Source organism: Phalacrocorax aristotelis, chromosome 3, assembly GCF_949628215.1.
Source record: "Phalacrocorax aristotelis chromosome 3, bGulAri2.1, whole genome shotgun sequence".
Classification (NCBI taxonomy): Eukaryota; Metazoa; Chordata; class Aves; order Suliformes; family Phalacrocoracidae; genus Phalacrocorax; species Phalacrocorax aristotelis.
This window is the reverse complement of record NC_134278.1, coordinates 119,779,938-119,804,933: the sequence shown is the minus strand read 5'-3', so window position 1 is coordinate 119,804,933 and position 24,996 is coordinate 119,779,938. Positions and strand designations below refer to the sequence as shown.

General features: G+C 41.1%; 1 protein-coding gene across 4 annotated transcripts in view; it reads left to right on the top strand.

Moving 5' to 3' along the window:
• CNST (consortin, connexin sorting protein) overlaps nucleotides 1-24,996 on the top strand; it is a 62,092-nt gene that overhangs the window by 17,479 nt on the left and 19,617 nt on the right. For all 4 annotated transcript variants that reach the window (XM_075089354.1, XM_075089353.1, XM_075089352.1 and 1 more), the window contains 6 exons: nucleotides 6,912-7,117; nucleotides 14,375-14,405; nucleotides 16,983-17,069; nucleotides 17,543-17,657; nucleotides 19,281-19,302; nucleotides 19,480-19,576. In XM_075089354.1, the coding sequence (XP_074945455.1) occupies nucleotides 6,912-7,117; nucleotides 14,375-14,405; nucleotides 16,983-17,069; nucleotides 17,543-17,657; nucleotides 19,281-19,302; nucleotides 19,480-19,576 (558 nt within the window). The remainder of the gene's footprint in view (nucleotides 1-6,911; nucleotides 7,118-14,374; nucleotides 14,406-16,982; nucleotides 17,070-17,542; nucleotides 17,658-19,280; nucleotides 19,303-19,479; nucleotides 19,577-24,996) is intronic.

Here is a 24,996-nt window from a genome sequence, read left to right as displayed (position 1 = left end):
TCTGATGCTGCAGTAGAGGTATTAGAGTGAATTGACAAGTCTAGGGCTTCCAGATCCCAAATTCTCTCACCTTCTTTTTGTATACTAATAATAGTTTTGAATAGACTGTGATTATATCTCTTTAAGGAGGATACATGTGATCAAAGAAGTGGTGTAAATTTCAGTTGACAAATTTAAACTTTGGTGATTATTCGTGCTTGGATTCCTTGTAATGAACTGTACTGACTTTAGTGCAGTAGAGGTAGTGATTCATGAAGTGTCATGTGCTTCAATGTATTTTTATAAATGTGGACTTCAAATTATCCCTGTTCTCTGAAAATAATTTTGTCTTATTCCAAAAGATCAGTAACTTAATACTATAAAACCACAATGTGTAATTCCTTAATGTGGTATAGCACAGTAACTTGCACTTAATAATTTTTCCCCAAGTTAAATTCGGCAACATACACCTTTCCTGTAAATCATTCAAGTTATTTCTTGAAGCAGCTTGAACGTGGGAAGAAAGTGGAGTGGCTGGGATGGATTTGGTGTTGCAGCAAATTAAATACATGAATATAAACTAGTCAAATTATATGAAAATTCAAGCAATGTTGTTTTATTTATGGTTTTGTGTTGCACTAAACAAGATTTTGAGCTTGCTCAGTTATAATTGTATCTTTACTGCCACCAATCCTGTCTTAAAATCTCTTCTCTTAAAATTGAAATATTTTTTTAGATACTTGCTGGTCTTTTGGTTTTTTTGGGTTTGGGTTTTTTTTTTAAATAGTTCTTGAATGAATCAGTCTGAACCAGCTTTCTGGTACTGAGTACCAAAGAATGTTTAAAAAAAGAGATAACCATATGTTTTCTGTACTAGAAACTTCTGTTTCTGGTGGCTTAAGCTAATGCTACTGAATGTGAAAATTAAAATTCAATTAAACGGAGGACAACCCCCTAATATTATTTTGATAGTAAATGCCTCATACTTGTACATCTGACTTATTCTCAGACAGGTGGCAACAGCATCTTAATTTCACATACTTGCATTACTGACAAAACAAAAATAGGTGAGATGTTGAAAAATGCGTTTGTCATTTTTATTCACAAGGTCTGTGAAAACTGGATCTTTTTCCAAACATAAGGATGCTTCTTTGAACTCTCAGGGAAATTTTCAGAAAGCTTGCTTCTTCCCATGTCTTAGGAAACATTGGCACCCCCAGCTGGGCATAGAAGATGTCAATTGAAACCTCTGAGAGCCTGGCAGAGCAGAAGCTTGAACCCAGCACTCTGCCAGATTCCTAGTGAGTGCTCTGGCCTTTGGAGGGTTGATATCTTCTGTGGTTTTTCACATTTATTGTCATAAAGGCTTTGGTTCCATACTTGAATGGAACAAAATATCACAGAATCCCAGGTTGGAAGGCACCTCAGGGATCATCTAGTCCAACCTTTCTGAGAAGAGCACAGTCTAGACAAGATGGTCCAGCACCCTGTCCAGCCAAATCTTAGAAGTGTCCAATGTGGTGGAGTCAACCCCTTCCCAGGGGAGATTATTCCAATGGGTGACTATTCTCACTGTGAAAAATTCCCCTGTCATGTCCCATTGGAATCTCTCCAAGAGCAATTTGTGTCCATTCCCCCTTGTCCTCTCCATGGGACTCCTTGTGAAAAGGGAACCTCCATCTTCTTTGTAGCTACCCCTTAAGTACTGGTACATGGTGATGAGGTTCCCTTTAAGCCTCCTTTTCTCAAGGCTGAACAAACCCAGTTCTCCCAGCCTATCCTCGTATGGCAGCTTCCCAGTCCTTGGATCATCTTGGTGGCCCTTCTCTAGACCCCTTCCAGCCTGTCCACATCCTTTTTGCACAGCAGGGACCAGAACTGTACACAGTACTCCAGGTGTGGCCTGAAAAGCGCTGAGTGGAGTGGGATAATGACTTCTCTATCTCTGCTGGTGACGCCCTTTTTGATACAACCCAGCATCCTGTTGGCCTTCTTGGCCGCAGCAGCACACTGTTTGTTCATGTTGAGCTTCATGTCCACCAGGACCCCCAGTCCCTTTCCACAGAGCTGCTCTCCAGCCAGGTGGATCCCAGTCTGTGCTGTACTCCCAGATTATATTTTCCCAGGTGCATGACCTTACACTTGTCCTTGTTGAACTTCATAACGTTCTTGTTGGCCCACTCTTCCAGCCTATCCAGATCTCCCTGCAGAGGTGCTCTCCCTTCTGGAGTGTCTACTTCCCCACTCAACTTGGTGTCATCCACAAACTTCATCAGGCTACACTTGATCCTGTTATCCAGATCACTTATGAAGATGTTGAATAACATTGGGCCCAATATCGATCCCTGGGGGACTCCACTTGTGACAGGTTGACAATCTGAAAAAAGAGCTATTCACCACCACCCTTTCGGTGCCACCTGTCGGCCAATTCCCCACCCACTGCACAGACCACTTGTCTAGGCCATAACGCGTTAATTTCTCCAGGAGGCGGCCATGGGAAACTGTGTCAAAAGCCTTGGAGAAGTCCAGGTAGACAATGTCCACCACCTGCCCCATGTCAACCAGGCAAGTCACTTTGTCATAGAAGGCCACCAGGTTTGTCAAGCACGATCTGCCCTTAATGAAGCCTTGTTGGCTTTTCCCAATCACGTGCTTCATTTGACTTGTGATGGCCCCCAGGAGGATTCGTTCCATAACTTTCCCAGGGATTGAAGTAAGACTGATGGGCCTATAATTACCCAGATCCTCCCTCGAGCCCTTCTTGTAGATAGGGGTAACATTTGCCTTCCTCCAGTCCTCTGGGACATCCCCTGTTCTCCATGACTTTTCGAAGATTATGGAGAGTGGCCTTGCAATGATGTCAGCCAGCTCTCTCAACGTCCTTGGCTGGATGGCATCAGGGCCCATCAATTTGTAGGGATCAAGCTCCTGTAATAATTCACATACTAACTCTTCCTTCACTGGTGGTGGGTCTGTGATTGGATCAACCAGCAATTTTGTTCCCAAAGCCTGGGACCCAACAGTGTTGGTAAAGACAGAGGTGAAGCAAGTCTTGAGAACCTCTACCTTTTCAGCATTGTTGGTGATTGACTCTTCTCTCCTGTTTAACAGTGAGCCTATGTTTTCCTTCTGTTTCTGCTTGTTGTTGACATGTCTGAAGAAACCTTTCATGTTATTTTTGATGTTTACAGCCAGTTTCAATTCAAGCTGGGCTTTTGCTTTTCTAACTGCATCTCTGCACACTGTGGCAGTGCCCTTCTAGCTCTCAACTGATAATCCTCCACTTCTCCATTTCTGGTATGCTTCCCTTTTGGATTTGAGTAGACCCAGGAGGTCATGGTTGAGCCAAGGGGGCCTCTTGCTCCTCTTACTTCCCTTTCCTTTGTAGGGGATAAATTAGCTTTGTGCTTCCAATAGAAAGTTCTTGAAGAACTCCCAGGACTTGCTAGCTCCTTTATCTTCCATGGAAGCTTCCCACAGAACTCCCCCAACTGAGTCCTGAGAGAGCTGAAATTTGCTATTCTAAAATCTAGAACCCTTGTCTTAGAGCTGACCTTCAGCATGCTCAGCAGGATCCCAAACTCCACAATATTGGGATCGCTGCAGCCAAGGCTATCACTAACCGAGATACTACAAAGCAGGTTTTCTTCGTTTGTGAATGGCAAGTCCAGCAGTGCCTCATTCCTGGTTGGCACATCTAAAAGTTGTATGAGTATCAATGTATGGAGTAAATATCAATGCTTTGCAAAGTGAAAAAACTTAATCCTTGTTTCTTAAAATGTCAGAAATAATATGTAAGATACTAGTCTTTAGTAAAATAAAATCTGCTTTGGACAGTAAAATTGATTCCAGGAAAAAGCAGTGTATTGTGCCCTTTTCAAGAACATGGAGGGGAAAAAATAGCAGTCTTAGCCCATAACACCTGTATGATGATATGGCATTGTATCATGGTTTAACCCCAGCCAGCAACCAGGCACCACCCAGCTGCTCACTGGCTGCCCCCCTGGTGGGATAGAGGAGAGAATCAGAAGAGTGAAAGTGAGAAAACTTGTGAGTTGAGATAAAGACAGTTTAATAGGTAAAGCAAAAGCCGTACACACAAGCAAAGCAAAACAAGGAATTGATTCACTCCTTCCCATCAGCAGGCAGGTGTTCAGCCATCTCCAGGAAAGCAGGGCTCCATCACACATAGCAGTTACTTGGGAAGACAAACGCCATCACTCCAAACATCCGGTCTTTCCCTCTTCTTCCCCCAGCTTTGTATGCTGAGCATGACACCATATGATAAGAAATATCCCTTTGGCCAGTTGGTCAGCTGTCCCAGCTGTGCCCCCTCCCAACTCCTTGTGCACCCCCAGACACTCACTGGTGGGGTGGGGTGAGAAGCAGAAAAGGCCTTGACTCTGTGTAAGCACTGCTCAGCAGTAACAAAAACATCCCATTATTATCAACACTCTTTTCAGCAGAAATCCAAAACATAGCCGCACTCAAGCTGTTTATTGAACATATATAAAATTATACATGATCCTTTTTATGAAAAAAATTAACTCTATCCCAGCTAAAACCAGCACACATTACTAAGTGTTACTGCCTCAAGAAAAGTTCTGGGTTATAGTGCTACTAAGGCACAAATGCTGTCTTGTGTTTAAAACAGAACAAGGTAGAATTAACTTGAATGGCTCTAAGGCCTTGCTTCAAAATCAGGGGAGTAATCTGAGGGCTGAATTTGATTCCAAGTGAGTTGACAGCTCAACTCTATGTAGGAATAATATGCAGTTTATAAACTGTTAGCAACAGTACCACAATAACGTTAAAATGAAGATTTTTTCATTACAGTTGCTATTGAGCATGTTTCAGTCAAGGTTCATGTTTTGATATGACAGGTGATTATTTATTGCTTAATTATGTGCAGTTTGAAGTGATTTTTTGTTTGGTTGGTTTGTGTTGTGTTTTTATTCTGAGAGAAAAGGTTTGATAGAACATGTGGACCCTCTTTTCTGGTTTCATGATCATGTGCTGAGCAGAAAGCTATATTTTTAAAGGCAGCCTTAATTCCACATCTGAAAGTACTTTCTGGTTTGTATCTTGCATCCAGTTATGTCTCTTGTTGCTTTTGACCCAGAGTAAGTCCAAATAAATACTGGAAAAGCAGACACATGCATTAACAGAGAAAAAGCAATACACCCACATTGGTGTATTGTTTGGTACACCCATATTTTGTCTAGCAGAAAGCCCCGTGAAAATAGCCACCCACAGAGATTATTAGTGTTTCTGTCGTGGATAGTTTACTTAACAAAGAGTTTAAAATAACAAAAAATAGAATGGTGGAGCCTTCAGTGGACGAGCTAATGCCTTCCTTAAGCCCTAAATCAGCGTTTCAATTACAATGAACACAAGGGGGTCTGAAATATGCTGAATGCCCATGCTGAAGAAACAGTCAAAGTGTGATGGTAATTTGAAATGGTGTCCCCGCATGAGTTTCAGAAAATGGGTGTAGCTGGGGAAGAATAACATACTCATCTTAACTTGAGTTTATGAAAGTATATTGTGCACATTTCAGTGGCCAAATTCACTAAATTGTTTAAAAAATCTGAGATTTTTTGTTTTGAAGTTCAGTCCTATGTAAATGTATCAAATTCAATGTTGGTTTATGGAAAAAAAATTGTTCATTAATTGGTGGAATAAGCTGTAGTTTTCTGGTTACTCCTAAGACTGTGTGTTATAGGAAGCCATCATTTATTGCCTTTATTCTCTGATCTTTGTGAATAACTGCTCCAGTCTGTGTACGGGTAGTTGATTTCTCCCACTACTACTGCCTGCTCTACACTTCTTCCTTAATCTCATTTAACATTTCCCAATAACTATCATATTGATGATCAACAATGTACTACAAATATTTCACTTCTAACAATAAAATGTGGGATTTGCATCCGACAGTTTTTCCTGCAATATTTTTGTACTGTTATGCTTTACATTATCCTTCATATATGTTCCCAGTCCTCCATCTGCATGTCTGACTTTTTTGTCTTATATAAAACTGGAGACAGGCAACAGTGGGCTGCTAGGGAACGTACCATGCAGAACCTAGTTTTCTGAAGCAAGAAGTTCTGGAGGCTAAATTCTTGTTACCAACGTAGATCACCACTACTGGCTCATTCCCTGGACTCTCAAATGAACTATCCAACTATCTAGTGGGGTCTTCCTTTTCACTCAGCAGGACAGCCTCCCTGAATGTTTGTCCCCCACAATAGAATCCCACACTGTCATCATCTGCTCCTTTCTGTCCTTTAAGATCCTGTAATCACTGTGAGGAGCCACTGTGTTATCTGAAGAACAGATTGAATTGTCCGTCCGTCCTTCCTTCCTTCCTTCCCCAGGATCTCTCCCTGTACAAGATATTTGGCAGGAGTGAAAAGACAAACCAATAACCTCATTCACACTCTCCTTGCCTACCTTCTTTTTGCTCTTTTTGAGCAAAACTGTGCTGCAGACAACCCTGCTTTCTGTCTCTGCTGTGTTCAATTCAGTCTTAACATGCAAGTTTGTCCACTTGGATCTAAGTATTGATTATTTTAGCTGAAACTGTAACACCAGTCACAACATATTTTATTTTATGTCATCCTGGTCTCTTATTAATAACTCTGTAGAACAGTTTATGCTGGGTGTGTTTTTTTGCCCCAAGTTAAAGTCAGGTCCCAGTTAGAAGTGTTCAAAAATACCTAATGTATGTAACTGTGGTTTTTTTAGGTAGGTGAGCTGACACTGAGACAGACCTAACACAGCTGACTTTGACAAGACCAGTATTTTATTTACTTGCAGGGATGTTATTTAAGATAGTAGGTTTTTATTCATAGCTTTTGTATTGAAATTTCCTGAAAAAGCAACTTGATGTATTTTTTGAATCCTAACCTAAGTACTTGTTCTTTTTAAAGGAGTTCCTACAGTGGGAACCACAGCAATCAAGGAGGAAAATACTCTTATTACAGATACAGACTCTGTGCATGCTGAAGGTGCTGTTGAACCAAATGAAAACTTTCACCAAAAAGAACAAAAGCAAACATTGCAGTCTCTTTTCTCTTTGCTCCATGAAGAGGTTGAGCAGATGGATTCAAAGATACTGCCCCTGTATCTCCACCAGGTACTTCCTATGATTCTGGGGTGTTCCACACAATTTTGTTTTTATTTGAAACCTTTATTCATTAGGAAAAATGCATTAATTCAACATATGCCAATATTTATATCTGGACAGGGTATTTTGATGTATAACAGGTGGTGAAGGCAAACATCTCCTCTAAGGTCTTCCAACACTTTAAATTATGAATTGCCTTGAAAGTATATCATGCAGTTAAAGGAAACTCTTAAGGATGGGTTTTCTAATTCCCCAAATGATGATGTTCTAGTTTGGCACGAAGATTTAGGAAAATCACTCTTCAACATACCTTCAGTATGGTTTGTAAGACACTGGTATAGATACAAGACAGCTGATGTCTATATAACATTTTAAATCTGGAATTATTTTTACTGTTGCAGACTTCTTTCTAGCATGAATTTCATGCATGAATGCTAAGGCTTGTGTCTTTTCAGTATATACTTTTTTATAGCACAGTTGACACACCTTCAAGATCAAAAGAAATACTGTGTGATTTGTAAAGCAATCTTTTTTACTAACTGGGCAGTACATTTTTCTTTCTGGAGATTATGATGCAAAATGACTATGTTGATAGGACTCGACGCAGTATTAATTTATAGTTTAGTTGGGTCAGACTAACAGTGGAGTAGAAGACTTTTTGTTTGGCTGTAGTGTCTAATACGGGCTATATATATAGATACTATACAGTGTCTGATTTGACTTTCCTTTATCTTTACTATGGAAAATTGGATGATTGTGATATTTTAAGCTTCTAAACTGTGATGAAACTCCTGCATTTGTATTCTCTTTCATATAAATAAGCAATTATATTTGAGAAAGATGTTTCTCCTTAGTCTTGCAAATTGTAGATAATTAACATTTGACATAGAATTTTACATTATTTTTTAAATCTGTGTTTGAGTGAAGATATTTGATATCATTCCTTGATTTATTTGAAACTTAGCATTAGGGTTAACTATTTGTACTTTTAGCCATGTCGAATTTGGTGGTCATGCATAGGTCAGTACAAAGGTCTGTTTGGGGAAACAACTCACTCAGGGCAAAAACTTCAAAACGCTTTACAAACATTAAGGAATGTCATTGAACATGACGGAGGTGAAATCTGCTTGCTGCTTTTTAGATGAGGAAGCCAAACCCTAAGAGTAACAACCTTTCGAAAGTCATGCAAGAACTGTGACAGAACTGAGAACAGAATCTGTGTTTACAGATTCTACCACATAATCAAACACCATCTCTTTTTTCCTAAGAAATATCAAACATTTTGAATGGAGTGTTTCAAAGAAAGCTAACAGAACTTACAAGGATCATAACACACTCTTTAATATGGGGAAAAACATAAAGGATTTTAAAGATAGCGTTCATGTTTTCATGTAAAGTGAGTCTATTAAAAATTTTTTTTCCTTTTCCAGTGAATTAACCTGTCATTTTCAGTCTTTTTTTCAGATTGCTAATGCAACCTGCCAGTAACTTTCTTTTCTGCCAACTCTAGCAAATTAAGATTTGAGTCTAGACTCAAAAAACAAGACTCAGTCCTGAGTTAGGAAAGCTAACCTGATTTAGGAAAATTCACCTGATAAACACATGGCTCGGAGTCTGGTACCATCAGGGGAACTGGGTTTTTTTCTGTATTTTGGATATAATAATTTCCAAAATGTTGTATTTTGGATATTAATATTGATAAATTTTGGAATTTTTTGGTTTTCTGATCACGGGGAGGTTTGCTCGGCACTTAGACTGCTGGCGGCAGATGGAGTTCACCTGTCTCAAAGGGGGAAAAGGATTCTTGCCAGTGAGTTGGTGGGGCTCATTGAGAGGGCTTTAAACTAGTTCAGAGGGGAAAGGGGGTATAGCCAGGCCCACTAGAGAGGAGCCTGGGGGTCGCGTGCCAGGGTTGGGGGTGAAATCAAGAGCCCAGCTCAAGTGCATCTACACCAATGCACACAGCATGGGCAACAAACAGAGGAGCTGGAAGCCATTGTGCAGTGGGATAGCTATGACTTAGTCACGATCACAGAGACATGGTGGGATGACTCTTATGACTGGAGTGCTGCGATGGATCGCTATAAGCTCTTCAGAAGGTACAGGCAAGGAGGGAGAGGCGGTGGGGTGGCTCTTTATATTAGGGAGTGTTTCAATTGCATAGAGCTTAGCAATTGTGATGATAAGGTCAAGTGCTTATGTGTAAGGATGAGGGGGAAGGCCAACAAGGCAGATATGCTGCTGGAAGTCTGTTATAGACCACCCAACCAGGATGAAGAGGTAGATGAAGCATTCTACAAACAGCTGGCACAAGTCTCACAATCAGTAGTGGGAGACTTCAGCTTACTGGATGTCTGCTGGAAATACAACACAGCAGAGAATAAACAGCCTAGAAGGTTCCTGGAGTGTGTGGAAGATAAATTCCTGACACAGGTGGTAAGCGAGCCTGCCAGGGGAGGTGCCCACTTGACCTGCTGTTTACAGAGAAGGACTGGTGAGAGATGTGGTGGTCAGAGGCTGTCTTGGGCTTAGCAACCGTGGTATGACAGAGTTCTTGATTCTCAGCGAAGTGAGGTGGGGGGGTCAGCAAAACCACTACCATAGATTTCTGGAGGGCAGACTTTGGCCTGTTCAGGGCACTGGCTGGGAGAGTCCCTTTGAAGGAAGTCCTGAATGGCAAAGGAGTCCAGGAGGGCTGGGCACTCTTCAAGAAGGAGTTCTTAAAGGCGCAAGAGCAGGCTGTCCTCAAGTGCCACAAGACAAACCAGCAGGGAAGACAACTGGAGTGGCTGAACAGGGAGCTTCTGCTGACACTCAGGAAAAAAAGGAGAGTTTACCACATTTGGAAGAAGGGGCAGGCAGATCAAGAAGAGTACAGGGTTCTCGCTGGGTCAAGTGGAGAGAAAATTAGAAAAGCAAAAGCCCAGCTAGAACTCAGTCTATGGAGCGGTTCATCTTGAACATGCTCACTAGGCATGTGCAGGACAACCAGGGGATCAGGCGCAGTCAGCGTGGCTTCATGAAAGGCAGGTCCTGCCCGACCAACCTAATCTCCTTCTAGGACAGGGTGACCCGCCTAGTGGATGAGGGAAAGGCTGTGGGTGTTGTCTACCTGGACTTTAGCAAAGCCTTTGACACTGTCTCCCACAGCATCAACCTAGAGAAGCTGGTGGCTCATGGCTTGGACGGGTGTACTCTTCGATGGGTAAAAAACTGGCTGGATGGCCGAGCCCAGAGAGTTGTGGCAAACAGAGCGAAATCCAGCTGGCGACCAGACACAAGTGGTGTTCACCAGGGCTCAGTATTGGGGCCAGTCTTCTTCAATATCTTTATCAATGATCCCAACAGAAGATCAAGTGCGCCCTCAGTAAGTTTGTAGATGACTCCAAGTTGGGCGTGAATGTCAATCTGCTTGAGGGTCGGAAGGCTCTGCAGAGGGATCTGGACAGGCTGGATCGCTGGGCCAAGGCCAATTGGGTGAGGTTTAACAAGGCCAAGTGCCGGGTCCTGCCCTTGGGTCACAACAACCCCATGCAACGCTACAGGCTGGGGTAAGAATGGCTGGAAAGCTGCCCAGAGGAGAAGGACCTGGGGGTGTTGGTCGAGAGCTGGCTAACTACAAGGTGGCAGAGTGCCCAGGTGACCAAGAAGGCCAACAGCATCCTGGCTTGTATCAGGAATAGCGTGGCCAGCAGGAGCAGGGAAGTGATCGTGCCCCTGTACTTGGCACTGGTGAGGCCACACCTTGAATACTGTGTTCGGTTTTGGGCCACTCAGTACAAGAAGGACATTGAGGTGCTGGAGCATGTCCAAAGAAGGGCAACAAAGCTGGTTAAGTGTCTGAAGTCTTCTGACACTGAAGTCTGAGAAGCAGCTGAGGGAGCTGGGGTTGTTTAGCCTGAGGGGAGACCTTATCACTCTCTACAACTACCTGAAAGGAGATTGTAGCAAGGTGGGTGTTGGTCTCTTCTCCCAAATCACTAGCAACAGGACAAGAGGAAATGGCCTGGAGTTGTGTCACGGGAGGTTTAGATTGGGTATTAGCAAAAATTTCTTTACTGAAAGACTGCTCAGGCACTGGAACAGGCTGCCCGGAGAGGTGGTGGAGTCACCATCCCTGGAGGTGTTTGAAAAACATGTAGATGTGGCCCTTCAGGACATGGTTTAGGAGTCATGGTAGTGTTGGGTTGATGGTTGGACTTGATGACCTTAGATGTCTTTCCCAATATTAATGATTCTATGATTCTAAAAACTCTTCTAACACATTCTTTTTTTATTCTGTGTGGCAAAATTCAATGTAAAATAAAGAGCTGTGTCAGATGTTCTGGAGTATTAACAATCCATGTTGTTAGTGGGAAGCTTGTATTAAATATTTAAAGGCTGTGGGATATTAGGAGCTGTTCTAACGGTTAACTTTCACTTAATAGGATGTAATTTTTTTCCTGTCTTGAATGAGATTCATGGGGTTTGTTTAGCATTTGTTACAGAATCTAACTACTTTTATATAAAACATAGATACAGAGCTTTGGCAGCTCTAGAAATTCTTAAGAGACTACTGTGGGTAGCAGACAAAATGCACAAATAAAGAACCTTAGAAGTCACTTACCAATTATCTTTTGGAGGTACTGGGCTCAGAATGGTCTAGTGGTTAGTAATAAAGCTGAGAGCCAGGAATACGTCACTTGTAATCTAGAATCCTCTATCAAGTTGGTGTCTTTTTTGAGCAATCGTCTTTAGACTTTTACAAAGGTGCCCACTTGTTAAAACCTTCAAATTATGGGTGCCTAAATTGATGTGCCCCAAAGATTTTGAGACTGAATGTTTGTGTGCTGCCACAGAAGTCACTGGAGTATCAGCTATGAGGGGTCTCAACCTGAATGTTCAGATATCATGGTACCTGCAATTACTGGACGCATTTTGCAAGCATGGCCCTTCCACACCATGCATGGCAAATAGGAAGACTGCTGTCCCTGAAGACTGATTAGTTAATGCTTGTAAAGGTCACTGATACTGTATAGTTCTGTGGAGCAAAATATTTTTACTTCTGAGGTTTATATTTTTTGTATTTCACTGCATTTACAAACAAAGCTATCAGTATCCTCAGCTTTGTAGGAAAGCATGCCCATTTTTCTAGTAAGCAAAAATAAGTTGTTGTTGTTGCAAATCTCAAAGAATATTTGTGTACAGGGAGGAATTGGAAGAAAAATGTTTCGGTTACCAGGTTAGGTTTTTTATACAATGTTACACCTTTTCTGGGTATCAGCTGTATCTCTTCTATAATGCTCCCCACCACCACTTAGAGGCAAAGTGAAATTCTGATTCTGATTAGAAACATGCTAATTTTCTGGCTGTCTTTGGATACTTACTTTCTCCAAGATGGTTTCATGGACTCTACTACAATGGTGTCTGTCCTTTTAGTCCAAGAAATAATCCTTTTGGCCAGTTCTGGTGGGGAGAAAAAAAACACCACCACCAAAAAACCCAGAAAGACTCAAACAAACAACAAAACTGATACCTTTACTTGATTAACAGAAAAAGTACTTTTTCTAACTGGCATCTCAACTTTTCTTCTGGAAGTTCTGCCACTTCCATGCTTGTAATTTTGGCTTTGAAATAGCTGGTTGAAAGTAAAATCATTACTAGGAAGAGGGTAGTAAATATGTTTCAGTAGTCTGCAATTAAAATATATGGCTTTGATATACCAATAACTTGGTATAACAGAACATAAGAGAAAATTATGTTTTCATGCCCATGTTCTTGGTTTATGTACAGTTTCTCAGTTTATAAACCCTTGGTGAGCGTGCATTTACTTTTCCTTTTTGCAGTGATCTGTTAAAGATAGGCGTTATAAAATTACCCAACCAAGGTGAAGTTGTTTTTTAAGATGTTGCAGCTAGACATCTTGAATGCTTAGGCATAGAGATCCCTCGTTCAATTCTAAACCATTGGCTAAGATAGATAGCAGCTGTTAGAGCAGCATTTAATGTCGGCTTACACATTTTGTTAAGCTAGAAGTGCTGGAGATGGACTTAGGTGTTCAAGTATTTTATATGTAGTCTGTCTTATGTTTGATTTTCCTTGTCCTCAGTAATTGCTTTGGAGTGACTTTTGTTCTGTGTATTAAACCTCCTTAGCACTTTGAACTCTAATTGTAACAGGGAAAGTTTGCTTATTTCTTGTATCAACTCCCTGGTATTTCTTTGTTTCGACATACCTGTATTAACTCAACATCCGTCTAAGAGAGCAAGTCTTGAAGAACTGTTGTGATTTTTAGGGGTTTTTTTCAATGGTTATCTTTGGCAGAGCTGTCTTGTTATGAATCCGATTTAATTGTTCTGTGATAGAAATGTCCGCCTAAGGAGGAAAAGCCGCAGATTTGTTCCATGTCATAACAACTACAGTGCAAATCAAAGAACTGGCATCTGGCTTAACTCCATGACTTGCTCTATTGTTGAAGAGCTTCAGATATTAAAATGTTAGGCTTAGTGAACACACGTGAGGCAGAGGTTTCTTTAAATCTCTTTAACACAGCAGAGCAGCTTCAGGAAAGGAAGTGGAGAAGGCTACTGTAATGGTGTCGTCTGGCTTCTGCGGGTGGACTAGGAGTAATACAGAAAAAGTTAAGAACTTGAGTCCTTTTATGTTTATCTCATGAATTTTAAATATTTGTACTGTAAATATTTCAAAATCTATGTATTTTAAATATCTGTTTTAATTATTTATTGTAAATAGAATATAAACAGGAAAGTCGTTGGTATATCTCTGATGCTGTGATGGGTGATAGTGTCTTTTATCCATCCAAATATTGTTCTTCTGACATCAGTCAGGAAATCTCTACTTCTCCATTTTATCAGATTGCACTGTCATGCTCAGGAGAGCTCAGCAATAACCTTAATTTGGTCAAACATAAGAAAACAATGGTCAGTAACAGAATTCCAACTCTTCAACTCGTAATAGTAAACTTTCTAATATGATCATTTAAAAAGTTTCTGAAATAATTTTTTGTTGTAACAAGGTAAAGCCAACTAACATTTGGGCAAATCCATTTGTGTGAGAGGACTTAATATTTCTTTGTTGTTTGATATTCTTTTTAAACATCTTTCTGAGAATAAAAATACATGTATATAGAGTGAACGTTCATATTTTACCAAAATAAATATGATCCTGCAAAACACATGTTTAAAGCTATGATAAAATGTTCATAGTATATCCTTACCACTCTCGTGAAAATTATAGAATCCTGATTTTTTTTTATTACTTTTGCAGATAGCTGAGACCTATTTTCAAGAGGAGGAATGTATCCTTTTACTTATAGAAATTGTTACGTGATATTAAAATAATCTGGCATGACAACACATAAAAGACAAATGCCTTACCATTGACTCACACGTTGTGGGTCAGGGTTAGAACGAAGTGAACAGCCGTAATTTACCCGTGAGTGAATGCTAACATATTGTGTAAGTCCTTAATCAGTGAGCCAGAGTATGAGTTAAGTAATAAATCCCCTTCCAAAAGCTTACTTATACAATCATTAGCAGTTGTGCACAAACAAGGAAGTAAGAAAATATTTTCAAAGAACTTCTCTTTTTATAGAATAAGTTCTGTTCAAAGTATTAGTAACTGGGAATATGTCCAATCTAGATACGGTATGGATCCTGTTACATCAAACAGGGCACTGTTATGCTAAGAACAAAGTTAACTCAACAGTTGATTAGAATATGTACTACAAGTGTCTAGGTTAGAATAAAAATACCAAACACACTGAGCTAAGGGAGATCAGCAACCTGCAAACAATGGCAACATGTTGTTTGGCAAATGCTAATTAGTCAAAATTGTATCAAGTTAGTTTGAGAAACTGTCATAGGAAAATACAGGTAATTGCTCCTGGGAACAGCTAGTTCAATGGTCCAGTTTATTTTGATTTGTTCCTAGATAATACAAGTAAGTTTGGTCAAAAAGTTACAATAGCTGAAGTGCTGCTAATTACTCTGATATATTTCAGTAACTGTGGGAGAGAGTAATCATATTAAACCTTAAAGTGAAATTACATTTTTAGAAAAGGTGGACTGGGTTTTCCTCTGTTTACTTTTAAGGGAAAATGATCAGACTCTAAAAAGGAGAAGCAAGAGTGGTAAACCCTTAAGGTATAGGTATATGTGATTCACTATGATGCATCATAAATTACAGAACCTGTGCGTACAGATTATTTCTTTATTATGTAATTTGTTAGAAATAAAATACAGCAAATAGGCAATTATAATCATTAAATAACAAAGCATAAGAAACCTGGAAATGTATCGCTGAAACGTAGCCCAATTATGTTAGCCTGTAGTACACAACCAGAGGAATAACTGTTGCAATATTATAAAAGAAATATATAAAATAAAATACCCATCACTGTCTTAGAAGACTGTAGATGACTGTCTTGGTCATCCTAATTCAAAAGCATCCATCAGAAAATCCGGAGTACGCAACACATATTAAAGGCATGGAAAAAATCTGTAGTAAATTATGGCTCTGCAGGGAGAAATACAGTAAATTTAGAATGCATTCAACAGTATGATAGAAAGACAGTTCCTCTTTCATAGAGGTTGCTTTAATCGAAAGGCACTGTATTTAAAGCTGATCAAAGGAAATATTTTTAATGTAACATACACCTGATGTGTGGAATTCAACACCACTATATAATACATATTTATGAAGGATATCTCCTCTGTACTTGCAACCATCAGTTTCCTGAGGTTAATAAAGGACTTACTTGATCATGTTGCACTGTATTAATTATCCATGGCAGGCATTTTAATTCATCCGGTGTAGAACTTCATATTAACAATAATTCAGGGTTTGTTGCTGTGATCCTTAAGGCTATCTCTTTGATCTCTAATTCTGTTTCTAATAACAGATTTCTTGAAGGCAGGGAATATTCTTTCCATTAATATTGTTGATCATAAGCCATGTTTATGTATATGTTGCATGAGGCTAACAAGAATAACAAGTACTGGTTGTGTTTCTGTAATAATTACACCAATATTTTAATTAGCATGAATAATGGAAAATATTTCTATGTTTCGAAGAACCTCATTCACTGTACTTTTATCCTCGTTGTACTGTAGAATTAAATTTCAAATAGCCGGCAAAACATGACTTTAAACAGAACAGCTAACATCTTGGGCTTGATGGAACTAGACTTATCCCGACTGTTACAAGATATGTAACTATCAGTGTACCTTTGTGGATATATTGATAACCCTAAGGGAAGGGAAAGACTTGTCTTATAGAAGAACAGTAAGCAGAATCTTCAGAAAGAAGACAAAAGGTGAACTCAGGTGTCAAACAGTGTTGTATACAATGGTTGAAAAGGAGGAGGTATTTTTTTTAAAGTTTTGAGTTGGGGAAATTTTTTAAATACTGTCTCCAGCTGGTCAGTAGAAAGGAGCCATATTTTCAGTTAGTTACGGTTATTGGCATATAATTTATTTCGTGAGAGATACATGCTGGTATTTGTATAATTGTTTGGCTTTTCATTTCGCAGAGAATTCATTTTCTGATAAGAGTTGTCAGCATAATAACATTTTGCTCATTTCTTTTCTAGGAAAACTTTTGTTGGACTTAAGATGTGTGGGAAGAGGTAACCGCTGCAAGGAACAGGATGTTTGGTTTTGGAACTTTTCTCACTTTAATTCTTACTTGCTGTTTTCATGTCTGCTATTAGTTTTTCCTTGCACAGAAATTGGGATGCTAGCCATTATTCGTTTTGATTCAATCATGTCAAATTTCAGGTACATAATGATTGCCATTTCAAATATGGTGCCAGATATAAATAAATAGTAAAATGTCCATATACGTGTGCATTTTTCTTTAACCTTACATTCAGATGAGAAGGCAATGAAGTTCATTCAGCTTGAACGACTGTATCATGAGCAGCTGCTTGCAAATCTTTCTTCCATACAGGAGCAGTGGGGTGAGTGCAGGCTAAACTAATACAGTAGAAGAAAGAATTACTTTTTTTTGCATTTCTAATAATAGAGTATACATTTTGCTAGCTTAAAAATACTACATAGCAAAAGCAGCATTTGTATCAGGATTTCTCTGAGCTTGTTATGAGAAGAGTATTCCTGCTTTAGATTTCTTCTCACACATTTAATGAAAAAGGTGCAAATAGTTTTGTCACTCTTTAGTCTATTAATTGAGACTTTGATTGATCCAAGTTGTTTTGAACTTATTTTTGGTTGAGGGTTGGTGAATCTGATGTGATGAGAATAAAGTGTGTTCTGAAAAAATACAATGCCTTTTTGCGTAGTCTGAAACAAGATTGTAGAGCATACATGGAAGAGTTGTCAATATTTCTCCATTAATTAATTTCATGTATGTTTTATATTAAGTAAATATTACTTCTATAATACTTCGGGTAAAAAATATTTTCATTTAATTTAGAAAGAAAATGGAAAACAGCAGTTCCTAGTCCAGTTACAACACTGAGGAATTCAGCTAAAGAACTGAGTGGTGAAGAGCTGGAAAAGCTTACTAGAGTTTGCTCTTCACATCAACAGTAAGTATAAGAAAAGACTATTACTTTTCCAGTACTAACATTTGTACCAATACTTTTGTATTGGCTTAGTCGGTCTGGACATAACAAAAGCCAGAATGTTCCTGTTGTTCCTAGAGACTATAATTTGGCTTCCAGCTGTTTTTCTTCTGGGTGACCATACAGAAGTTAAAAAACACTCAGGCTGACTGCCAGAACCCAGGCAGGGATTGTTTATTTAGAGTCTGAATGCGTTTGGGAGGGAGCCCCTGGAAAGCGCCCTCCTGCATTTCCGTAGGAGGAGGAGGCAGCTTTAGCACCATAGCTGCCTGTTTACACCCACAGGCTACTGCTACCAAGAGGTTGCACTCAGAGTGCCTGCAGGGTTCCTCAGCCTACATTTCCTTGCAAGCGCACAGAAAGATTAAGACGCAAGTCTATTGCAATTTATATGCTGCAGCTAGCAGCACCTCCCTATTGTCACCTTGGTTGTCATCTTGTTGAGAATAACCTTGCTTTCTCCTAATTCTTCCATGCAGCCTCACTTCAAAATACAAAATTTCAGTTATGTAACATCATTCCCGGTTCTGAGAAACCCTGTAGTTTGATAAAAACTAAGGCTTGTATTCATTTGCCATGGTTAGTTCTCTGTATTTAATATTGACTCTTCCAGACTCTCTAGACAAAAGCCTGTTTGCTTTTATTGTTTCATATATTTTTTTCCTAAGCTTTAATCTCAATTTGTTTTGTAATTAAAATTATACTTTAGTTTTTAATGAATAATGTGCAGGTCTCAGAAAATGTGAGCATTTTGCTTTTGTAACTGAAAGTAATGTAACTTTTTCTGATAGTCAAGGTCTTCAGCTACATACTGGTGATGCTTGTTCTTTAAAAATAATTTTGACGTTTTAGTGGTAAAATTTAAAAGTCAATGCAACTTTTAAAAGTTTTTGTTAGAGAGTATGAACATAAGTACTTTTCCCTCTTGTCTCTCCTACGTTTTTTTTTCAGTAGCTTTAAACAAAATGCTCAACATTTTCTCTACATAGCTGTAGGAAAGGCTGTGAGACAGACTGTGCACAATAAAACACATTGTGCATTAATCTCTGCGCAGTTTGCGAAGTCCACGCTGACTGTTTGCTGTGCTGACTCACCTGTGAATCCCAGTGGAATCAATGGGAGCTGCTGCATCTTGCAGTGCCCAGAAAACATGTCCCAGCGTAAACTGTCTGTGGAGAGTGAAATATGTTTTGTGGGGGTTTTTCCATTCCTCAGTCTCTGTTATAGTAATCAGTATTTTTCATACTAGTAGATACTGAGTCCTTACATGATTTTTAAAGTTGGTAGAGTTCCTTCTGAGCGTAAAGTTTTACAGGAATTTAGATCACGTGATACATTGCAGTAAATTTTCTTTTGACTGCTTTCTCAATTAGGTGGAGCAATGTTTGGGCTAATTGATCTTCTGATGATATTCACGTACAGTGCAGATCTGTGCTTGAAAGTATGCTAGTATGTTGACACTGTTTCAATGTAAGAAAAGTTCTGTGCTAATATTAGAGCAGAGCAAAGGCTTATAAGATTTCAATGACATTTGTTTCAAAGAATGTTGCTACTAAATTGTTTAATTTTTTTTCTTTATTGCTGCAGGCCACAGGCATCCAAAAATAAGGTAAGCAGCTGTTTAATTGAATTCTGCTTTGTCAAAGATTGCTAATAAATATATTTTAAATATTATTAGATAGAATCTTTCCAGTTTAGTATGGAAACTGAAGTTTGGATGTCTCAAAAAGTCAGTGTGTTCCTGTTTAATTTCAAAAATTACAGGAAATATTATAATCTTTTACAGCTAGTAGCTGCAGAAAAGAAATGGGAAAGTGGTTGTTTGCTTCAGTTAATGGAATCAAAAAATTTAAAGGAAAGAGGCGCTGCTGCTTTTAAATCAGGTATGTGTGTTATGACATAAAACAAACATGAAAACATGTTTGTTTTAAATATTATATTGTAATGACATATTCTTGTAAATACTATGAAGCTATTTCACTTGAAGCTACAGCATTTGTTGGATTCCCACATATTCATCTCTTTGTGCAAATTTAAATTTTTTCACAACTGCACAATGGCCGTACTGTGCAATTTTAATTAGTCATTGATATCCAGAATTGTAATTCAAGTAATTCTAGCCTCCATCAGAATAATGTATTTTACATGTGCATGCATTTATAGCAGCCTACATAAGCTACAAAACTGTGTAAAACTAGAGATAAGTTACATAATTTGTATGTATAAAATATAAGATAAACAATCTGATGACAAATATTTGAGTTGTGGCAATTCAGTATAGTTAATGGTATTAATAATTATTTTAAATTACATGTGATATACTGATTTTGAGACACATTTTTCTGTAACAGCACAGGAAACCAGGATCCTTGGTGAGGCGGGTCTTGAAGAGAAAAACATACTTCAGTTAATTTTTTTTGAACACACTTATGTCTTCTTCAGTTTCCTCCTCCCGCCTTGGGGCTGTGGTCACTCTGTTTGAGTGATTTGTTAGAATCATTGGGTTCTTGTGAAACATTTGCAAATTAATGAATTGTTAAAATGGAAACAGAGGGGGGAAAGTGCATTGGTAGGCTACTAGGCTGTGCTTTATTTCTCCTCTCTTTGAGCAAAAAGTTTGGTGGTGGGGTTTTTTTTGTTTGTTTGTTTTTGTTCTTTTTTTCCCCCAAGTTCCAGTTGCCAAAATTGGCCTAAACTGAGTACCTCTCCTCAAAACCAGCAAGAATTTCTCACAAGATGAGGGTTTTAGAGGAAAAGAAGGTTATCAGAAGTAGTCAACATGGATTCACCAAGGGAAGATCATGCTTGAGCAGCCTGAAAGCCTTCTATGATGGCGTGACTGGCTGGGTCGACAAAGGGAGAGCAGTGGAAGTTGTCTATCTTGACTTCAGTAAGGCATTCGACACTGTCTGCCATAGCATCCTCACAGGCAAGCTAAGGAAGTGTGGGTTGGATGAGTGGACAGTGAGGTGGCCAGAGACCTGGCTCAACAACAGAGCTCAGAGGGTCGTGATCAACGGGGCAGAGTCTGGATGGAGGCCTGTCACTAGTGGTGTTCCCCAGGGGTCTGTGCTGGGTCCAGTCCTGTTCAACATATTCATCAGTGACCTGGATGATGGGATAGAGCGTAACCTCAGCAAGTTCGCTGGTGATACCAAGCTGGGAGGGGTGGCTGGTACACCAGAAGGCTGTGCTGGCATCCAGCGAGAGCTGGACAGGCTGGAGAGCTGGGCCCAGGGGAACCTTATGAAATTCAACAAGAGCAAGTGCAAGGTCCTGCCTCTGGGGAGGAACAACCCCATGCACCAGTACAGGCCGGGGGCTGACCTACTGGAAAGCAGCTCTGTTGAAAAGGATCTGGGAGTGCTGGTGGACAGCAAGGTGACCCTGAGCCAGCAATGTGCCCTTGTGGCCAAAAAGGCCAACAATATCCGGGGATGCATTAAAAGGAGTGTGGCCAGCAGATAGAGAGAGGTTATCCTCCCCCTCTACTCTGCCCTGGTGAGACCACATTTGGAGTACTGTGTCCAGTTCTGGGTGCCCCAGTTTAAGAAGGATGTGGAACTGCTTGAGCAAGTCCATCGGAGAGCTACAAAGATGATCAGGGGACTGGAGCATCTCCCTTGTGAGGAAAGGCTGAGAGACTTGGGTTTGTTTAGCCTGGAGAAGAGAAGACTATGGGGGGATTTCATAAATACCTATAAATATCTAAAGGGAAGGCGTCAGGATGATGGGACCAGGCTCTTTTCATTAGTGCCCAATGACAGGCCAAGGGGCAGTGGGCACAAGTTGGAACACATGAAGTTTCACCTCAATATGAGAAAAAACTTCTTTCCCGTGAGGGTGACAGAGCAGTGGCACAGGCTGCCCAGGGAGGTTGTGGAGTCTCCTTCCCTGGAGACATTCAAAACGTGCCTGGACATGTTCCTGTGCCCCCTGCTCTGGGTGTGCCTGCTCAAGCAGTGGGGCTGGTTGAGATGATCTTCAGAGGTCCCTTCCAACCCCTACCATTCTGTGATTCTGTTGGTCTAAGTGACCTCAGGAGGCCTCTTTAAACCTAAACTATCCTACAAGTGTGTTGGCACAGGCAGGCCGTGCAGGGAAGGCCCTGCCACTTCAAACGGAGGCTGCAATCCACTTGGAAGGAGCTGAGAACAGCCAGAGCCATAGTACCCACCTGGCAAAAAGCTGTGCCCCCAGCATCCCTCGTGGCCCCTCCAGCTGCAAGAACTGATGCAGCCATTCAAACAGAACTTTCAAGGGAACATGCAGCCGTCCAGGTCCTGGGCTGCAGGGCATGCCTGAGTTTCAGGTCAATATCTGATGGCAGCAGTGAACTCACTTGTGGGAGATGTGCCCAAGTAAAGGAGCTGCTCAGCCTGGTGACAGCGTTTCAGGAGGAGATGTCCAGGCTGATGACTATCAGGGAGTCAGAGAAGGAGATTGACTGGTAGAATAGTACTTTACCATCCCTGAGACAGATGGCACAAGAGACAAAGGATCCCCTACCCATCCTCACCACCAGGCAGGAGGAGACCCAGGAGACGGGGAGAATGGAAGCAGGTTACTGCTTGGGGCGGCAGGCAAATCTACCCTCAGCCTGCCTCATCTTCCCAGGTGCCCATACACAACAGGTGTGCGGCCCTGCAATTGGATGGGCAGACAATGTGGATGAAAGTCCTTCTGGGACAGCAGGGTTGTCCAGGCAACTTACCCCCTGCATCACCACCATTCATGTTAGGAAAAAAAGAAGGGTAGTTGTCATAGGTGACTCACTTCTGAGGGGAACGGAGGGTCCGATATGCTGACTGGAGTCTGCTGCCTCCCTGGGAACAGGGTAAGAGATGTCACTAGAGGAATGCCTAGTCTGGTAAGGTCCTCAGACTATTACCCACTACTCTTCATATCAGTAGAGAAGAGGTAGCAAAGAGAAGTCCAAAGGCTATCAAAAGGGATTTCAGAGCCTTGGAGTGGTTAGTTGAAGGATCAGGTGCTCAGGTAGTATTTTCTTCAATCCTTTCAGTAGCAGGGAAGAATACTGAATGGAACAGGCAAACCCACCTGATCAACACGTGGCTCTGAGGATGGTGTCATTGGTGGAACTTTGGGTTTTTTGATCATGGGATGGTCTATTCATCACCAGGTCTACTGACATCCAATGGGATGTCCCTTTCTCAAAAGGGGAAAAGGGTTTTTGTTCAGGAGCTAGCAGGGCTGATTGATAGAGCTTTAAACTAGATTGGAAGGGGGAAAGGGACAACACTAGGCTAGTCCGTGATGAGCAGCAGGATGGCATGCCAAAGTTTGAGGAGCTGCATGCTAGTGAGATTCTTCAGACTGCTCCATGTGGTTGGCAGTGGGCACAATGAACCGCACTTGAAGTGTTTCTACACAAATGCATGCAGCATGAGGAACAAGCAAGAGGAGCTAGAAGCCTTGGCCCAGTCCCAGAGATATGACATCATTGGTGTAAGTGAAACCTGGTGGGACGAGTCCTGTGGCTGGTGTGCCACGATGGATGGTTACAGGCTCTTCAGGAGAGATAGGCACAGCAGGCGGGTGGCGGAGTGGCATTGAATATAGCAGAGGAGCTGGAATGCACAGAGCTTGCAGTTGGCGATGGCACAGCTGAGAGCCTCTGGGTAAGGATTAAGAGACAAATAAACCAGATGTTGTCGTGGGAGTCTACTATAGATCACCCAGCCAGGATGATGACAGAGTTACTCTTTATGGAACTAAGGGGTGCCTCTAAGTCATCGGCCCTTGTCCTTATGGGGGACTTCAACTTGCCACATGTCAACTGGGAATACACACAGCTGGTGCAAACAGGTCCAGAAGATACCTGGTACAGGTACTAAGGAAACAGACCAGGAAAGGTGCTTTCCTCGATTTGTTGCTTATTAACAGAGGGTCTTGTGGATGAACTGGAGACTGCTGGCTACCTTGGACACAGTGACCTTGAAGCAGTCAAGTTTAAAATCTATGGTAACAGGAGGAAAACTGCCAGCAAGACCTCAACTCTGGATATGAGGAGGGCAGATTCCAGGTTGCTCAGGACACTGATTTGTAATGTCCCCTGGGGAAAACCCTTTGAAGGTGCCAGGGTCCACCAGTGCTGGTTGCTTTTTAAGTACCATCTCCTGAGAGCACAGGAGCAGGCGGTTCCAAAATGTAGGAAGTCAAGCAGGCGACACAGAAGGTCGGCTTGGCTAAGTAGGAATCTGCTAGAAATAAGGCAAAAAAAGAAAGTATATGGCCAGTGAAAGCAAGTCAGGCAACATGAGAGGGCTACAGAGTTGCTGTTCGCCACTGTAGGGAGGAAATTTGTGCGGCCAAAGCTGGCCAGTACTGTGAGGGACAATAAAAAGGTCTTTTTAAAAACATGTTAATGGCAAAAGGCAGGCCACAGAAATAACATTGGCCTGTTACTTGATGAGCATGGTCACCTCACAAACAGGGACACAGACAAAGCAGAGATGTTCAATGCTTTCTTCGCCTCAGTGTTCAACACCAGTGAGGGACGCTGGGACACCCAGAGCCCTGGGCTAGAGAAACATTACTGTGGGAATAATAAATTCCTAATCAGGCTTGTGCGGGACTTGCTGCTCTGGCTGGATTCCTGTAAGTCAATGGGGCCTGATGAGATTCATCTGAGGGTACTTAAAGAGCTGGCTGATCTCATAGTGAGACCTCTCTCTATGATTTTTCAATGCTCTTTGGAATCTGGAGAGGCCCCAGTTGACTGGAAGCTGGCAAACATCCCAGTCTTCAAGAAGGGCAACAGGGATGACCCCAGTAAGGACAGGCCCATCAGTCTCACTTCTGTGCCTGGTAAAATTATGGAGAAGATTATTCTGGGAGTTATTGAGAAACACCTGAAAGACAATGCAGTCATTGGTCCCAACCAGCATGGGTTCACGAGGGGAAAGTCTTCCCTAATAAACTTAATTTCCTTCTATGACAAGGTCACTCACCCAGCTGACCAAGGGAAGCCAGCTGATTGATCTTTTTGGATTTCGGTAAAGCTTTTGACACTGTCTCCCACAGTATCCTCCTGGACAAAATGCACAGCACACAGCTGGATAAACATGTAATGCAGTGGGTGAGCAACGGGCTGATGGGTCGGGCTCAAAGGGTCATAGTAATGGGGTTACATCAGGCTGGCAGGAAGTCACTAGTGGGGTTCTGCAGGTATCCATCTGGGGGCAGGTACTCTTTAATGTCTTCATAAATTACTTGGATGCAGGCCTTGAAGGAAAACTAATTAAGTTTACTGATGTCACAAGATTGAGAGGAGCTGTTG